The sequence below is a fragment of the Protopterus annectens genome, chromosome 8.part0 (genome assembly GCF_019279795.1).
Source record: "Protopterus annectens isolate FY-2018-M chromosome 8.part0, PAN1.0, whole genome shotgun sequence".
NCBI lineage: Eukaryota > Metazoa > Chordata > Ceratodontiformes > Protopteridae > Protopterus > Protopterus annectens.
In genome coordinates this window covers 594,830,613-594,849,349 of record NC_056741.1, presented here as the reverse complement: position 1 = coordinate 594,849,349, position 18,737 = coordinate 594,830,613, and the positions used below count along the sequence as shown (strand labels likewise).

General features: G+C 41.5%; 1 protein-coding gene across 1 annotated transcript in view; it reads left to right on the top strand.

Moving 5' to 3' along the window:
- Nucleotides 1-18,737, top strand: part of HUWE1 (HECT, UBA and WWE domain containing E3 ubiquitin protein ligase 1) — a gene marked incomplete in the record, with an annotated part of 5,008,559 nt that overhangs the window by 2,547,981 nt on the left and 2,441,841 nt on the right. The window contains 1 exon segment of the mRNA XM_044079288.1: nt 8,810-8,891. Coding sequence (XP_043935223.1) covers nt 8,810-8,891 — 82 coding nt within the window.

Below are 18,737 nucleotides of genomic sequence, written 5' to 3'. Positions count from 1 at the left end.
TCCATGCAAGATGACCTGGAAGAAATATTCTTTTTTGGGTAGGAATGTTCCTGTATGCCTTTCCACGAGTATCCAGAATGTATCTGAAGATTCGGAAGGAACCCCCCCCCCCCCCCCCCCAAGATCATTGTGGTGACTGCCTTCTGGCCCAGACAGCAGTGGTCCTCTCTCTTTTTGGAAATGGCTAGGAGCAATTACCTCAAGCTCCCTCACAGAATGGATCCACTCGCCCAAGAACCTGGGGTGTTTGATGTACTCCGACATCAATCATCTTCAGCTGACGGGGATAGCAGGGTCTTAATTAGTTTTAGGCACCTGTTTTCCGAGGCTGGGCAGCAGGTATTAATGGAGGCAGTAAAACTGGCAAGTAGAAAAAAAGGTTTTTGGCAAATGGAAAAAGATTTCTAGTCCGTGCTAGCAACATAACTACCAATTCAGGACTAGTTCTCTGATTTTACAGTATTTGTGTGGGTTACTATCCTACGGCATTTCTTATTCCTTTATCAAGGTTCATGCATCAGCCATTTCAGTATGTCTGCCCTTGGATCCTCATCTTTCAAGGCAGTCTGATGTCAAAATGCTCTTGAAAGGGATCTTGCATAAGAGGCCTCCAAGTAAACTGGTGGCCCCTCCTTGGGATCTTAATTTTTTGTTGGAGAGGCTAATATTTACTCCATTTGAACCAACTAATCTGCCTGTTATGCTCGTTACTGTGAACTCTGCAAGGAGGATAGCAGAGTTTCAAGCTCTTGCAGTGAGTCAACCATACCTCATTTTTCATAGGGACAAGGTTTCTTTGAGAACTAATTATTCTTTTATGCCTAAAGTTGTATCCATGTTTACTTTAAGCCAAGCTATCCATCTCCCTGTTTTTTTTTTTTTTCCTGAATCTAAAAGTTAGAGAGGATACTTCTTACCTTGGATGTCCAGAGACAACTCTGGTATTGTGTTGACAAAACGAAGTCTTTCAGATTTTTGGGTCATTTGCTCATTTGTTGAGGGTAAGGAGGAGCAAACTTTGTCAAAACAGTCTACTTCCAAATGACTGTCTAAGGCTGTTACCTTTTGTTATGCTCACTATAACATATCTCTTCCAGACAGGGTTAAGGTCTGCTGTACCAGGGCCTTGGCTTTATCTATGGCTTTTTGAAAGTGTTTGATTCTAAAAGCTGCTGCTTTTGGTGTCTGTGCATATTTTACATAGCAGCATAATCTTGATTCCTTCTCCTGGTCTAGATCAAGCTGTGCTAGGACCATTCCCCAGTGGGTTCCTGGACCCTTCTCCTTCCTCTTACAAAATATGGTTAGCAATACAGGCAGAGTACCATAGCTAAGGCTACTGCAGCAGTGATCAACGTGAAAAACATAATACAGTTTTGCAAGCTGAACTTAATATAACCGTAGATAATCAAATGATCACTGTTGTGGTAGCCACTCCCTCCCCTTTTTCTGGTGTGTTTTATGCCAGGGTGTGGACATTTCATTTTTATTCTTAGCACTGTCTTTTTAGGGCTCAGTCTCACTGTCTGTTGGCAAGGAAGCTCTGAATGGCTTTATGCCCAAGCTGGTCTATTAGTCAGCTCAATTTGAGCTGCTTGGCAGTTTGGGCTCATGGAAGGTGTCCTGAAGCTTTGTAAGGTGGCTTGGCTGTATATCCTTGGCAGGACATAATCAATGTGACTAAGGCTGCTGCAGCAGTGATTATTCGAACATGTATTGTTAATTTTCTCTCCAGTCCTGAAGTTGTTTAACTTAAGTGGAGTTTCTTTTATTGTACCTTTTAGGGCTGTTAAAAGTCCTGTGCTCCATTATAAGTTACCTAAAGAAACAAGGAATTAGAAGGCATATTAAGCTGCTGCTAAGAAATTGGGAGTTTTATTATGAGTGTTTGCAAGTCACACAGTATGATCTGTGCCTTTCTTTTTTCCAACCAGCCCCCCCCTCCCCCCCAGTAGTAGATGAGCAAATCCATCTGTTTATCTGACGACAAATATTGTGGTGTTAGGATAGGCCTATAACTAGCACTTCATTCTAACGTTGCAGGCATAGCTTCCAAAATGTTTTTGGGTCACTCTTCCCATCATAACCCAATGGAATCTTTACAACTGTCTAAATTTGACATCTCTCCTAACTTTTTCAGGTGTGAGAACATATTCCCAGTGACTAGGCTGACATTACTTCACCCCGTATGTCTCCACATATTTGATATATAGGTGTCAGCTATCTGCCTGCACCAAAATTGTCTGTTTTCTGTTGCCCGAGTGTTAATTTTAGAGTTTGCTACAGAGTGGCATCAATCTGGAACTATTTCTTAAGGGCATTAAGAGACGAGCACCCCACTGGGGACCTTTTTTTTTAATAGACTTCCATTTTGGGAGGTGTGGAATGTCTACTCCTGAAACAAATATTAGAAATGTTAAGTGCCAGATTCTCCAGCCTCAGCCAGAATACAGTGTGGCTGATGGCAGTATTTGTCAGGAATTTTACCAAAGACTGTTAAGGGAAGGTAGGAAGCTCCTCCCACAGGTGCACGGCAAATGTAAACTTGTGGCATTACTGAAGCCTTCCCCCCATATGTGTGGAATCTCAGTTGATATCAGTCCACAAAAAAAAAAAAATGAGAGAGAACCACATCCATTAAGAACAAGAGAGACCCAAAAACTTTCACGTCCCATGGGAACCATCATGTCCAAGGACACCAGCTCTGTGGATGCACTTGATCACTCCTCAGGCCTGTTACAGTTATGTACCCTGATGGTTACCCCTTTGAAGGTAATCAGACCTACAGTCCATGTTGTCTCTCTCCAGACTGAAGACCAGGCAGTGTAATTGTTGTCTGATGTTAGCACCCTGACATCCATCTTGGAATGCTGTTTGATTATCAAAAAAGAGTGTTACCTTTCAGTTATTAAGGAAATGTTTGTGCTTTAAGGTCAGAATACAGACACCCCCCCCCCCCCCCAAAAAAAAAAAAGATTCTCAAATCCCCAGTTTCTGCCACTCTACTTAAAGTAGTGTTTATACCAATTTCCCCTTCTGTCCAGGTAATTCGCACTCGTCTCCCATAGCACCAGCTAAACGTCCTCCCAGGATCCAACTAAGCCGACTTGTGGTTCCTCCTTTTTCGTTTTTGCCTGCATCCAGATTCAGATTGGCCCTACTATGTCTAGATTTCCTCCCTCTAAGAGTAAGAGAAAAGTTTCTCCATTGAGAAGCTTGGATGCTTCTGAGTTGAAAGAAGAAACTGGGTTGAGTTGCAGCTTTCTTTTACACTAGGTTTTGAAACTGATACTGAGAACACTGTGGCACTCTGCTGGAAGACATTTGGAGATGGTTGAGAGAAAACCGCTCTTTTGAAAAAAGGTAGATACATCAACAACTTTGGCTTACAAGGCTGCTTGGATATTCTTACTTAGATTTTGAAATATCAGGAGTAAATCATCATGGAGCTTGAAGATAATTCTAGGGAAATGCAGGATGAAAACTTGACAGAAGCATGATTGGTCAATCCAAGACTATCATGAAATTTGAGAGGGGTGTATAGATGCAGCTTTCAGGACTGCTGCAACAGGTTCTCAGTCATCTGTATGCATTTTTGGAAGAGGAACACAGTCCCTGTATATGGATTTGAAGGCTGAATCCTTTAATACCCTGCATAGACTACAGTAAGTTACTCTCTTGACTGCCATCTTTGTTTTCAGAAGACTGGAAGATAAAAGATAAACTATGGAATAAGTCCAACTTCTGTTCCACCTTCCCATTATTAACCAGAGTAGAAGTTATCCCTCCAAGTGCCTTTTTGCCAGAGGCAAGAAAAGAGCAACTAACTAAAAGGTAGAAAGGGCACACAGCAAAGGAAGTGGTAGCAGGGCAGGCTGAATGAATGACTAAAACTTGATGTGCATTTTTGTGCATGTCAGGCAGTGTTCTTTTTTTGACATAGATGTGAAGGATGGACTCTGGAGTCAGTAGTGATTTTGTAGTTGTTGCCTGTCGTCAGTGTCAACTGCCTTGGCACATGGACCTGCTTTAATATGTAATTTGCTGAAAAAAGCGCTCAATTCCAGTCAAAGTAATAGCCTAGGATACAAATGTGGGTCCTTTTGTAGCTCAAATGTACATTTACGTAACTTCATTTTTATGAATTTTCAGTATAAACTGCAGTGTTTTGTGTTAGTTTGTGTGTGTGTGTGTGTGTATTTGTGTGTGTGTGTATGTGTGTATATATATATATATATATGTGTGTGTGTGTGTGTGTATGTATATATATATATATATATATATGTGTATGTATATATATATATATATATATATAGCTTCTGTCCTGTAACTCGCCTAGTGCAGATACAGATTCTTAGTTTTAGCACTTAAATTTGCTTATTCATGCTCAGCACTTATTCAGAACTTGTAAGAACTGCAGTGGTGGTGCTGCGGTAGCGTTATCGCCTCACAGTTAGACGTTGCCCGTTCGATTCTCAGAGCGTCTTCTGTATGGTAGCATGCGTGAATGGGCGTTCCTTCGTTGAAGGTTGTGCCTTGGCCCGGCAAGCCAGCACGTAAATATCTACTGCCAATCATTAGCGGACCGGAGTTACCCTGTGGCGATCCCTAACCCGGGAAAAGCCAAAAGACGCAAACAAACTTGTTCAGAACTTGTTAGCACTAAATAAGCTAGTTACTATAGCACTCAATCTTCTCATTACAAAAAGTTTTTGTACTTACTTTTCTCACTTGCTTAGAGAAAAACAGCTCTTGTACTCACTTTCCTCCCTTATCTAGAGGAAAATAGTTTTTTATTCAGGCATGTCCAAGGGTCAGCTCCTAGTGTTCTCTCCTGTCTATCTGATGAATCTGGGCATCTTGAGGCAATGTAGAAATTGCCTCATGTACACAGACAACCCCCTCCTACCACTCAACACAACAATCTGTGAGAGATGCACTTATCTAGCCAAACTGAAGGTAAAGCTCTCTCCAACCAAGACTGAACTTGACAGTCATGAGGAGAAGGTAAACATTTGCACCACACTGATCAGTCTCACTAAATCTACACCACCAAAATCCACAAACATAGTAACACAAAAACATTTGCGGAGGCTCTCGATAATCTGTCTAAGCAACAGAGACATCCAAAGCAGAAACGTAAGCAACCCTCCATCCACCAACACAACCCAAATGACACATAGCCCACAGACTCAGTGTGCCACTCAACCACAGCCAGTAAGGCAAAACAACATACCCAACACACTAGTCATAGGTGAGACTATAGGCAGGCACACTGATGTCCCACTCACCAGGCTAAACAAGGAGAAGGTTACTGTCAGCTGCCTGTCGGGTGCCAAGATCCGCCACATAACCCATGCACTCGGGTCACTCCACAAGTATAAATATGACTCTGTCATTGTCCATGTTGGTGTGAATGACCTGAGACGTACCTCCCTTGACTACATGAAAAGATGCATGGAAGTGCTCACCGATCTTGTAGCCCAGGCAGGTATGACCCTAGCCCTAAGTAGCATTCTGCCATCTCCCTGAATGATACCGCAGTACAAGGACGAAATGTTTGACTTCAGCAATTGGCTAAGCTTCTGGTGTCATTCTAAGGGGATCAGGTATCTGTCTGCTTGGGATGACATTGGTCGACAGACCACGATGCTTTGCCACAGATGGCCTGCACCTGTCTCCCCCGGGATTCCGGATACTGGCTAAGGCTCTTGCTGCCCCTATAGTGCCTTTTTTAGGCAAGGTTCAAATAACATTCACCACAGTAACAGGAACAGGCAAGCAAAAACTGGGGGTAATGCTACTCCATGCTAGAAGTCTAAATGTCAAAATGCACTCACTTGAGGCACTCGTTAAAATGGAGAACATCGATATCCGTGCAGTGACTGAGACCTTGTTCAAGACTCCAGAGAGCACCCCTGCACTACCAGGCTATAACTCGTACCACACTTTCTGGCCATGTAACCTGGACCCAAGCACCAAAGGCGGAGGTGTGTCCATATTCATTAAGGATATCCACACCTCCAGGCTAGTTGCTCAACATAATGCATCCGAGGTTATCCAAGTGCAACTAACTCTGGGCAAAACTGCAATCCAAATTGTAGCTTGCTACAGATCCTGCACCATGCCCCAGGATTCCCACTTCTCTCTTCTTGATGTACTGGAAAATGTTGGGGTTCAACCAAACACCCTAAAAATGGGTGACATCAACTTACCCCACCATTAACTGGAAAATCTACTCGTGTACCAATTCCTTAGCTCAAAGCTTTCTGGAATTCATTAACTCCAATGCCTTGGATCAGCTTATCCACACCCCCACCAGGGGCAACAATATCCTAGACCTAGTCATTACCAACATGAGTGACCGGTTTTCACACCTGAATTCAACTCCTCGTTGGTCTGATCCGACCATAAGCTAATCACCCTTGATATCCACATCCTGCCCCCACCCCCCATTAAGGAAACCACTGTAAAAAAAATTCTGCAAAGCCAACTTCTTGTTTCTTAAGACAGAAGTGGTGAACTTCATGACACCCATGCAGATGGACAATACAGTTACAACTGCTGAATCCTACACAAATGCACTCTATAAGCACTTACACGAGTGCATGGATCGTGCTATCCTCCAAAATAAAGGAAGCCAATCTGGTGGTCCCCTGTCATAAACAAACTGTACAACAGAAGGAAGAAACTGTTGCAAAAGAGAGTAAAATCCCATGAGTGGAGGAGCTCCCTGGTCAGCCTCAGTAAGAAGCCGAGATTCCTTGTAAGATCATCCAAAGCTAGCTACGAAAACAAAATCACCACTAATTCTAAAGACAACCACAAAGCATTCTATAGCTATGTCAAGAATCTCGATGGCAACACCCAGATCTGCTCTGAGTTGCAGCACAAAGGCACGAAAATTACAGAACCCAACTGATATTGCCAACATCCTGGCAGATAGGTTCAGTGCTAACTCCCCCCACCCCACCCCCTAAAGGGCCGTATCTATGCAGGAAGAATGCAGAGTCCCTGTAATCACAACTATGCAGGTAAAAGCTGCACTCTGTAAAGCCAAAAACACAGCATGCATGGGGACTGGACAACATCCCAGGCTATTTTTTTACACTAACTTCAGAATGAACTGGCTCCCCACTTAAGCACCACCTTCAATAATAGCCTCGCATCAGGCTTTGTGCCCACTGAATGACGCACAGCAACAGTTATCCCACTCCACAAAGGGGGAGCCACCACTGATCCAGAGAACTATTGACCTATTAACCTGACGAGCCTGGTCTGCAACGCCATGGAACGTATCATCATGGAACTCATAAACAAAGACATTGGTAACCTCCAAACTCTGGATCCCACCCAGTTCGGGTTTGTTAAAGGCAGATCATGCCTCCTGAACCTGATCGACTTTTCTGAGGCAGTCACCAAAGCCATAGATGAGGGTAAGGTGGTGTTCACAGCCTATCTTGACCTCACCAAGGCTTTCGACATCATCCTCCATTCTGGAATTATAGCTAAACTCACTAAACTAGGTATAAATCCCTATGTCACAAGATGGGGTTGCCAACTGGCTCACTGACAGAACCCACACTGTAAAAGTTGCAGACTCCAAATCTGACCTCAAAGCAGTGACAAGTAGAAGACCACAGGATTCCATCTTGGGACCTCTCCTGTTTGGTATCTACTTCTCTGTAGTACAGGCTAACACAGAAGGCCTCTGGCTAACAAAGTTCACATATGACTGCAAACTAGGAGCCATAGTCAAGTCCCCAAATGATATGGACATCTTACAGAAGGGCCTCACTGAGATGGATACCTGGTGTCAGAGCCATGGCCTCAAGCTCAATGACAAAAAAAGCAGTGTCATCCCCTTTGGTAAAAACTCTGTACCCATGAACTACCACATAGGCAGCAATCTACTTAACACCGAATGTGTGATAAGAGATCTTGGGACCCAGGTGGACAGTAGTCTCTCCTGTGATAGTCACATTGCCACAGTAATCGGGAAGTCCTCCTACGTGGCACACCTCATCATAAAAGGGTTCTCATCCAGGAAAAAAGAGGTCATTGTTCCCCTCTACTCGACACTCATTAGACCCATTAATAAAGTACAATGCTCCTTTTGGAATGTACCTCACAAGACATCTGTAGCAGCTGGAAAACCCACAGAAGTACCTTAGAGGATTACTGGCCTCAGACAAATGCCGTACACTGAACGCCTCAAAAAACTCCAGCTTTACTCCGTAGCATATCGCCTACTCCGCGGTGATCTCTGCCTAACGTATAAAGCTATGTCAAATCCAGAGCTGTTGGACATGCTACACCTAAAGAAATCCCAATCCCTCCATGCTACACGCTGTAGGGGCATAAACCTTGTCACCACAATAAACAAGACATGCCGGAGGGATAGATTCCTGTCTGAGACTTCCCATACTCTGGAACAGGCTACCTATCTGTGTCAAGCAAAGTACTTCATTAGCACTCTTCAAGAAAAATCTTGATGAGTAGATGGGGAATCATGAAATACACCCTGGGAATCACTTCTGTGTCTCTGCTCGACAGTGGTATAGGAAAATAACTTTCTTGGGTGTAAGCCAGGGAACTTTGTTGGCTAGGCTTACATAGGCCCTTGGGCCGATAGCCTAGTACCTATATATATATATATATATATATATATATATATATATATATATATATATATATATGTGTGTGTGTGTATGTACGTCTGTGTACATGTTGATACTGTAGTTAACTTTGACTTTCTTGCTAGCATCTCACTTTGAAAGTGCTAATTGTTTGTTTTCTTTTTTTTTAGGTGGATCACCCCAGTCCTGCTTTTAATTGACTTTTATGAAAAGATGGCTGTCTGTTCAAAGAGAAGATCACAAATGAACAGGGTATTGAACTCTCCATAACACCTTGCAGTAGTGTAAATAGAGTAGATAGTGTTGCTTTGTACATTAAACCCCTGGCTCTGAAGATGTATTTTGCAGTACTCTGGATATTTGTAGTAATTGTACATTTTCCAGTATTTTTAACTGTGCCTAATCAGTAGAGCTATGTCAGATTTTTTTTTTCTTGTGTTTAGAGTTCTTGCACAAACTTCCATTTTTATGTAAATATTTCCCTTTCTCTGTCGTGATGGTTCTGAGAAAAGTCTACTCGTTAATGATGCCTCTGAACGGGGGAAAAAGTGTAACAGTTTGCATGCTGAAATTTGGAAGCAGTCACCTGTTGGAAGGGGATGACTTTATTTTAGATCTACCCATTTAAATTTAGGCCCTCCCCACTGAAATGGAGATGGGGCATGCAATGTCCTCTGTGTGTTAAGGTAGCTGATACTAAACGTCTGCAGTCAGTCTCTACCAATTTGGATCACCACTGATGATAGATCACTGCCACTTCACTTGGATGGCTGCAGATTCAGTGCTATCACTGTTTTAATGTTGTGTGTACTTTGTGGGTTTCACTGTTAAAGCTGTAATGTGAGGGAACTGTACTGAGGTCCTATATCAGGGCAGCCACTGAATTGAGCAACCTTCCACCTAATCTGTGCTAACCTTGCCCTTAGCTTGGACATATTCATGTGTTTAGTATGAAGGTGACACATACCCTCACTGTCTTCAGTTTCTTTCTACATTCATTGGTTCACCGATATACAGTCTAAAATTTTGCTCAGTGTTGTAAGTCTATTGATCCAGACTTCAGCTGAAGACAAGGTGAGTATCTTATAGGGGACACTTGTAGTCCATTGTTTCATAAAATATGTACTTAGAATTGTAGTTAAAAAATAAAAAGGTAGACAACTGATGTGAGTGCCCATAAGGATCATATGAAGTGCCTTCCTGGCCTTACTGAACAAATAGAAAAGTAATGGACATTTTTATACAAGTTTGCCATGTTCTGTGATTGTGACACTAATTACATGGATCTCCCTTCGGAAAGTAAGCCTAAGGAGAAGCCAAGAGAGAGACCAGGGAATGTTAGACCTGTCCCTGATGTCTGGTACAGCTTGGGGCCTCTGAAAGTCTGCCATCTTGTCTGCTGCTTGCATGCTCTGCCTTATTCAACATCTGTCAAAGGCAAAAAAGGACAAGAGCCCAGCATCTGCTCCATAGCACTATTTTGTTGTGAAACTGGGTGGGTGGTATTCACCCCATCGGGGATAGTTGAGGAGGACATCTGTGCTGCATAGAAATAAGAACCCATGGCTTTTCTTCCCCTTGGGCTTCCAAGTCCTTCCTGGCCACCCGTTATTAAAAGACCCATGATTCTGAGGTATATACCAAGCAGGAACTGTCACTTGTGTGGTTGCTAGTCTATAGCTCAGCTGTGCCTTTCTTCCAAGACTGAACTAATTTGACTCTAGGTTTCTCCAGTCTTTGTAAAGCTTAAAGCATGAACCAATGTAGTCATCTGGGTCTGAAATCCATCCTTTCAAAAGGAACAGGGAACAGTCCCATGTGTTAGAGACTTTGAGTCTTAATATTAATAGAAAGGAGAGAGAGACCTGGATTATAAGGCAGATGTGTTCTCCTCCCTTTTTCTATGACTGAGTACTGTTTTCCTTTGACACTGACCCAGAGGAACCTCTCATTTGGAGAGGTCTCCAAAATGAGGGAGTATTTCTACTGATAGTCACAAGGCTACAGCTTCCCACAAAAGAACCCCTAGACCTTCTGGGATATGGTCCATCAAATCCTCAGTGTGTTATTTGAGTTTAGAAAGGCCTGTTGAATGTTTTTTATGCTACCTGTCTGGTCCTAGACTCCCAACCTCCCACCCCAAGCGATCCTGAAGACATTTACAGGTGTGAATCGCTCATAATTTTCTGTACAAGAACTCTGTTTCAGCTCCACTGTAAGCTTCCCTTGAATCTATTAAATGATCCAGTCTGGCTGTAGATTCTGCATTCTTCCTAATGTCTAGATGAAGAGGAGAAGTCAGATTGGTTTTGATAAGTGTATACTTCTACATCCCTGGCTTGTAGGTTATTAATTTGCTATGCCACATTTTTAAAACGTCAAGAGTATGTCCTTGAGCAACTTGTTTCTGTAGCTGTTTGGAATTGCTGAATGAAATCTAAAAGGCTTGCATACTTGGCAATGCACAGACTTCTTTGCAGCTGCAGTGTCATGCCTTGGAATGTGGGTATGATGCTGTAGATGTGGCATCCAGAGCTGATGCGACAGGGTCAGTAATGAGGATACCTTCTTAGCTGAAGACACGTTCCCTGTCTGGGGCTGTCAAGGCATGGCTTCTGAATGTATCCCTTCAGAAAAAGTTTGTTTAAATTCCATGCTTATAATTTGCTCAGAAAACCTGAGGCGAAGGGGAGGGCCCATCATGACAGTGACTTACATTCCATGCTCGTCTCCCTGGATATATTAGGAGCTATTGTGTTAAATAAGGACTTCCATGCCAGAGGCATTTCAAAGGGGAACAATCCAAAGGTCGAAGACCACTCAGAATAGAAAATGGCAGTATGACAGAGGGAAGCAAGATGTCCCTTGGGACCCCAACTCTCACAGGGAGCATCTGTGACCTCACTATCTTCCTTTCCCAAACCGCACCCCGAATTTCTCAATGCCAATCCCCCCTTTCCAGCAATTCCCCAATGTAATACATCTGCTGACTTGTTGATTCCAAACAGTGGTCTTGAATAACCACAGATCAGTGGGTTAACACAATCTCTAGCTATGATAAGGTTAGAGCACCTGCTAAAGCTTGTCCTGGCAGAAATGTTTGCCATTGTGCCATAGTAATGGTACTGTATGCAGTTAGGCACGGGGTTATGTCAACACTGTTTCTGGTACAAAAGAAGATGGTGCCTGCTGGATCCATTTTGGTTTTAAAAACTTAAAGCAATGTCTGGCAGTCTGAAAATCCAGACTGCTGCCCCTGTAGGTAGTTCTCTCACTCCTGAAACCTGGTTACTTTTGACTTCATGGATTCTTAACTTGTATACTGTTTTTCATGACACAAGGCAGTACCTGAGGTTTGTGGCAGGAGGCTGTATTACCTCTTTTATGTAATTGCCTTTTAGTTTACCTCGTGTGTTTTCAGTATTTCCCCAGTTGCTTGGCCCAGTGATAAAACAGTGCAGTAACCAAGGGTGAAGGCATTTATACATTGCGTGATCCAAACTTAATCTAAGGGGAGATGTAGGAGTCCCTAGATTACACCATGCAGTGTCCTTACAGCATAGGTTTAGCACTCCTCTATCTTAAGTAGAGCCTTAGCTGATAATACTGTATTCCTGGGGCACTCAGTGGACATCCATATCTGGAAAGCCCTCATCCAGAAGAGAAGGTGGAAGTTGTAACTGCCTTCATAAACAAGATGCAACTGAAGCGCCTCGCAAGGACGGCGTGCACGGTCAAAACCAACAGTAAACAACCACAATGACCAGCAAAATAAGATGGTTAGCACTAAGGTTCCAAATCCTTTATTGTTTTCATAGCATATTCATGTTCAAAATAACCAGACTGGTTTCGGCCTCACAGCCTTTATCGATGGTTAAAAAGAAATTCAGTGTAGCACAGGAACTTGCTATATTTATAGTAGTCCCTCCTTAATTAAGACATAATGGTATAGCCCAACCTGGTGGCCGGAATGTTCAAATACATAAGAAAATACAAAATAGACTTCATAAACAAATACTAAGATGATATAATCATTTAAACCACATATGTAAAATAAATATTCAAATAGTGGTTAACCAAACTTAATTAATGATATATAGTCAATGGTACAAAGTTGGTCTATCATATAAAATGAAATAAAGGTAGTACTGAAAAACATTCAAGCGCTATCATAGTAGGCTGATCCGATCATGTTGGGCTAATAATAACTGTAAGAAAACTTCAAAAAAACAGACTGAGTACACACGGTAATTGTATATAGCACTAGCAAAATTAATAAATAAGGATAATGTTGGTCAAAGGTCAGTATTGACCATTAATAATATACCACCTATTTAGACTAGATCACCACAACCCAAAAGATAAAATCATAGGCTGTAAGAAACATAGATAATATAAAAGTATGTATATGTTTTAAATACTTATTCAAAAGGATATATATTATCATATACAAACAGTATCATGTTCCCCAAACCTCAATAGAGTTCTGATATGTAGTATACATAGACCAGAAACCAAACAGAAACAATTTATAGATGATCATTCAGGCCTGGCGGAAATAATGCCCCGAGGTTGGTAATCCAATATTGTTCCTTTTTATTCAAAAAGAAATGCCAACCCTGTTTATGGCTGCGATCCCCCACAATTTTGTCTATAACCATGAACTTAAATTGTGCATTAGAATGTTTCATGGTGTGTCTATACAGGGCATTAGTCTCCCTTTTGTTTCTGTTGTCACTTTTGTGTTCTGTCATACGTATTCTGAGAGATCTTGATGTTTGCCCCACATAAAATGATTGGCACTGGCAAGTAGCTAAATATATAATCCTTGTAGTGCTGCAATTGGCAAAAACTCTAGTCTGATGCACCCGATCAGTGTTCTCACTGGTGAATTCCTTAATTGTATAAACTTGGGAACAAGAACTACAGTGGCCACATGGGAAGGTACCGAATAGTTTATCCCCTGTCATGGTTGTCTGTTGGTAAATGGCTCCTCCCCTTCCTTATGTTTATTGTGGGAAAACAACCCCCCCTAAAGTTTTACCTCTTCTAAAAGACATGTGGCATCTCGGACCTAGTAGTGTTCTCAATTCATCATGTGCCAACAAAATGTTCCAGTTAGAGTTCAGAATATCCCTCACCAAATGGTTATTTCTACCATAAGTAGCCACAAATCTGATAATGGAGTCCTTGTCAGTGTCATCCGATTTTTTGTATTGTAATAGGGTTTGTCTATCCAGATTATTGCACCATTCACTAGCCTCAAAAATAGCTCTATCCTTGTATCCCCTCTGTGTAAACCACTGACATAAATCATTCCTAGCTGTTTGAAAATCCTTGTCAGATGAGCATATGCGTTTAATCCGCATGAATTTTGATTTTGGTATATTGCGGATAGTGTGGTTGGGGTGCATACTAGATGCATGTAACAAAGTATTGTATTGTGGGTATTCACGAAATACTTTAGTACTCAAAGTATGGTCTTTGTTACAATAAACTGTAACATCCAGAAAGTTGATTGTATAATAATCATATGTGACGGTAAATTCAATACCCCATACATTGTCATTCAGATATTGTACGAATTCATGTAAATATGTTAAATCCACCCTCCACACCATCCAACAATCATCTAAATATTGTTTCCAGATGTCAATTTCAACTATGTAAATGTTGAGTGATGAATCGTAAACCATGCACTCCTCGAAAAAATAAATAAGTAAATAAGTCTGCATAAATAGGGGCAAAAGAAACTCCCATTGTATTTTGCTGGTTGTTGTGGTTGTTTACTGTTCTTCATAAACAAAGCAGACTTAGCAAGTGAACTACTAGACAAGCCCTGAATGCTCTAGATCACATGGCAGTAACCGTGGTAATGGATCCTCTGACATGGTTGCGTACAAAAAAATTACTCTGGTTCCTAAGAAGCACTTGAGACCAGTAGTCAGAACCCAAAGAGAAATACAGCCTAGTGTTGTCTTGTGTGAAAAGGGAAGAGGGCTGATGGTTGAGCCATATTTAAAGAAACTATAGAATGGTTTAAAACGGCCACCTTGCAGCCAAGTCTTTACCACATAGGCATCATCTGAGGCTTGGCATGGTTGCACTTCAAACAAAAGGTATAGGGCACATGAAGCTCTAGAAAGGAATGTTTCACATAAGAATGAAATGTTAGTGAAGTACTATTGGACATTACTTGCAAATGGCGTTATCCCATTGGTTACAAGTTAAGAAGTGGAGGTAAAAAAAAAATCTGTCTTCCATGCAAAGATCATGAAATTGGTTTGTTTCTTTGTAGCTGCAAGTGGTTCATTCTATTCTTTTATGTCATAGTCCTACTGGCATCCTCTAAAAAGACTGCCACTGGTGGTCATACTTCTCAACGGTACCTGCTTTTGTTTAATTTTTGATTTTGCATTGCTCTAGTAAAAGTATTTGATTTTCTGTTATGGCTGTAATGCCAGATATTAAATTTTTATTCTTATTATTTAGGAATGTGTGTTTATGCAAAGCTTGTTCTGTTGATGTTTTACTTGAATTAGAGTAACATTTAAAAAAAAGTATCATGATTTTGAACCTTTATCCCAGAGCAAAAAGTTTCAGAGCTATACTGTTGGTGGGGCCTTAGTGGGTTATACTAAAATTTTATTTTTTGTGATGATACTGACTTGGCTGCTCTTGTAAAACTTCCATTGTTTGACATCTTGGTGGCTTTCTGTTCGCCTGAATCCTGAAAGGGAAGCGTCTTCTTTTACTTCCTTTTCTTTGTTGAGAAAAATGATTCTATTTGGAGTTGGCCTCCATCTGCATAATCTTTTGTTGATATTGTGATGGAGAGACTTTGTTGGACCATATAACTTGAAACCTAACATGAGGGACCTTATAGGTCCTGATGGTTGAGTTGTCTCCACCTGTCATAATCCAGCATCTTCAGAAATTTCCCTCACTTCTGGACAAATGCATGCTAATTGACAGCATCTGCCTTTGCATTAGACATAATCTGCAGAATGATCCCCGTTGCAACTCATGCAGTTAAAATATTGATTGCTTTGAAAGTTCCTGCAGCTTTAATGCCCTCTTCAGCTTGTTGAATAGTTTAGAAAGTAACCCATATATCACACATTGGATAACCCAAGGCCTGATTGTGAGGATGATGGGAGGCTGGCTTCTGCTCACGTGTCTTAAGAAGGGATGATGGGACCACAATTTTTATATGTACTTAATATCAACAGTAAAACATTTTTTAAAATTCAGAACCATGAAGGGGATGGGGAAATGTTTGATGCAGGAGGACAAAATGGTCTAACTCGTGTTCTTGATTTTATGTTGATAGTGTCATGGATTACAGATTTTACAGCATAAGTACTCTGTGTAGTATGGGCAGGTAAAAGTAACAATACTAACAGTAGTTTTAGTGGATGATCACTGTACATTAGGAGGTACTTCATTATGTACCCAGTTTTCGTTGCATACGGTTTGCTGTTGTAAATGCATCTTTTTTGTGACAAATAGTACTAGGGTGTAGCAGTGAATTTCACCTGTTTCTAACACTGGGAGATGTTTATCTCAATACCCTGTTTACACACCTGGTGGCAATTATTGACATTCCCCAAACAGACTGGCCTGAATGTTGGGGGATAAATAAGGGATCAGTACCCTCAGATACCCAATAAACTCTTAATTTCAGACCAGAAAGGAGCAGACAGCGATTGAATGTGTGACCAGTTGATTAGTGTGAGAGTCTACCTTTGCCAGCATTGATACGAGTTTCCAGGAAACATGAATGGCATCTCTTTCTCGGGTATAATGAATGTAAAAAGTACAGCATATGGCAAGCGGAGAGCCTTAGAAGTGAAGAACTTAAGGCCAGTGAAGGTGCTGGTGGTAATTATACCAGCAGTTTATTTTGTTGCAGAGCCACGACACAACTTGCTGATCTCCTTTTATCGGGCTCTCTCAGCATTAAAATTATAGGCAGTTGCCCAAGTAAGACTTGCATTCTTGCAGCTGAACACATCTCTGGTCTTAAATTAGTTCTTTTGCTGGTGAGCTTGCCTCTGCTGTGTTGCTCTTAATGGGAAATGGTTACCTTGTGGAAAGTAGGTGCCATTCTTAAGCAGAAGTCCCCCCCCCCCCCCCCCTTGGCCATTAAGGTCTTTTAGAGAAATTTATTTTTGATTCCTTTCTTTTTACAACTGTCATTGCAAAACATACATACATGGTTGTACAACTTGTACATAGCGGCACTGTGCATTTCGCACTGGGTCATAGACAGATGCATCAGTATCACAGCATTTTATTATCCCAGTAGATGTTAATGAAGTTGAAAATTAACTCAACCGCTTCTGTATTTGTTGCTCTGGATTTGCAGGTTTAGAAACTGTCATTTGGTGCATTTATAGCAGTGGAGCATTCAAGCAATTGGCAATTACCACCTGAAGTTTTTACTCCTTCACTTGTCCGCCCTGTGCATCCAGTGCAAGGGGGATGTTTTTCATTTGGAGGGAAGGAGCATTTCCTGGATGACTTTCCCACTGCTGTTGATTCTGTGACACTAGGCAGTAGAAGAATGACCACTACTAATTGCTAGTGATGACGGTGGCTTGTTGGAAAATGGGTGTCTTTCAGGTCTGTGTTCAAGGTGTTACAGAAGTCTCAATTTTTCTAGTGGAGGTCTATGGCCAAACATACAGATCAGATCAACGTCAAGGCCTGGCTGCTTGCTTTGGGCCCTCTATTATCACATCTCATTTGGATGGCAGATGTGCCTGAGACTGCTAGGAAGCATTAAACTCTGATGCTCTTTCAACTGAAAAAAAAGTTCTCTTGTTGGTGGAACAGTTCCTGGTAATTCTTAAATCAGTTAACCTGGTTTTATAACTGTTGTCAGGTGACTCTGACTTTAGCCTTAGTCCATTGTAAGGATGTATGTATTCGCTGCTGTGACAAAGTGGGTGGTATGATTGTAGGGCAACCCATGCATTTCTTAAATGCTGCGTCTTCTGTCCACCTTTTAGGAACATATCCCTTCTACAGACTTTGAAGTCTGATTGATTTATGGGCTTGCATGTCCCGTGTTCAAACCAACTGGTTTTGAAGAACTGTGTAATCTGTGTTTTTTTTTTTTTTTTTTTTTTTTTGTGTGTGGTGTCCATCTTTGCTGTCAAACTTTAAGACCTTCAGATGTCGATGTGGCATTTCATAATGGTGATCATTCACTTTAGACCAGTCCATGTATTTTTCTGGAAGCTTTTTCTTAAATGTCCCTTGAGCCAGTAAGTTTGTGTCCATCTTGATCACGTCTGCGGAAACCAGATATTGAGAACACTGTACTTAAATTTGTATTGCAAGCTTGGGAATGACTGTTTATCTTCTCTGATGTATGGTGAAAAACTCAATATGGCCAGTTGTATTGTCGTCTCCTCAAGCAACACTTCACCTGTAAAAAATGAGGCAGAGACAACTCCACTTAATTGTTTCCAGTTCTTTGCTTCTGAAATATCTTCATTGCAGACAATGCCACAGCTTCTATGTCATTAGTTTATAGGTATGTACAAGGCTTATGACTACTAGGGCCTTTATATACTTAGCCGTGCAAATGAATTTTATCTGAATGTATCATAGACGTTTATTAGGCGGGGGTATCCTAGTTAGGGATCTGTAGAGGTTGTGTGTGTTTGTGCGTGCGTGTGGGGCGGGGGTATATTTGGGCTTTGCTTTTCTTTCTATCGGAGATATGGGGGCCAGACCTGGGGTGAATTTTTGTTTTTCCTTCCATTGGTCAAGGCTATGCTTAAATAAGGTTAGGGATGGACTCTTCACATGGTTGGGGGATCCTGTTTCACAGCATAGGGATATGGTGAAAGACCTATCTGTCTCATCAACATGTGTTAATTAAGTCACAAGCAAAATTTAAGTCCTTGAATCTAGTGGCTCTCATGCCTTCTATTTTGCAGACATGCAAAGGGTCCATCTGAGCTGGATCCAAGGATGCTTTGTATGTTAGGCATAGATCACCTCTCTGTAACCTGTAAGAGACTGGTGTAGAGAGAAGGGCTCTGAGGTAATCTGTGTAAGACTGTCTGTTTATACCCTGGA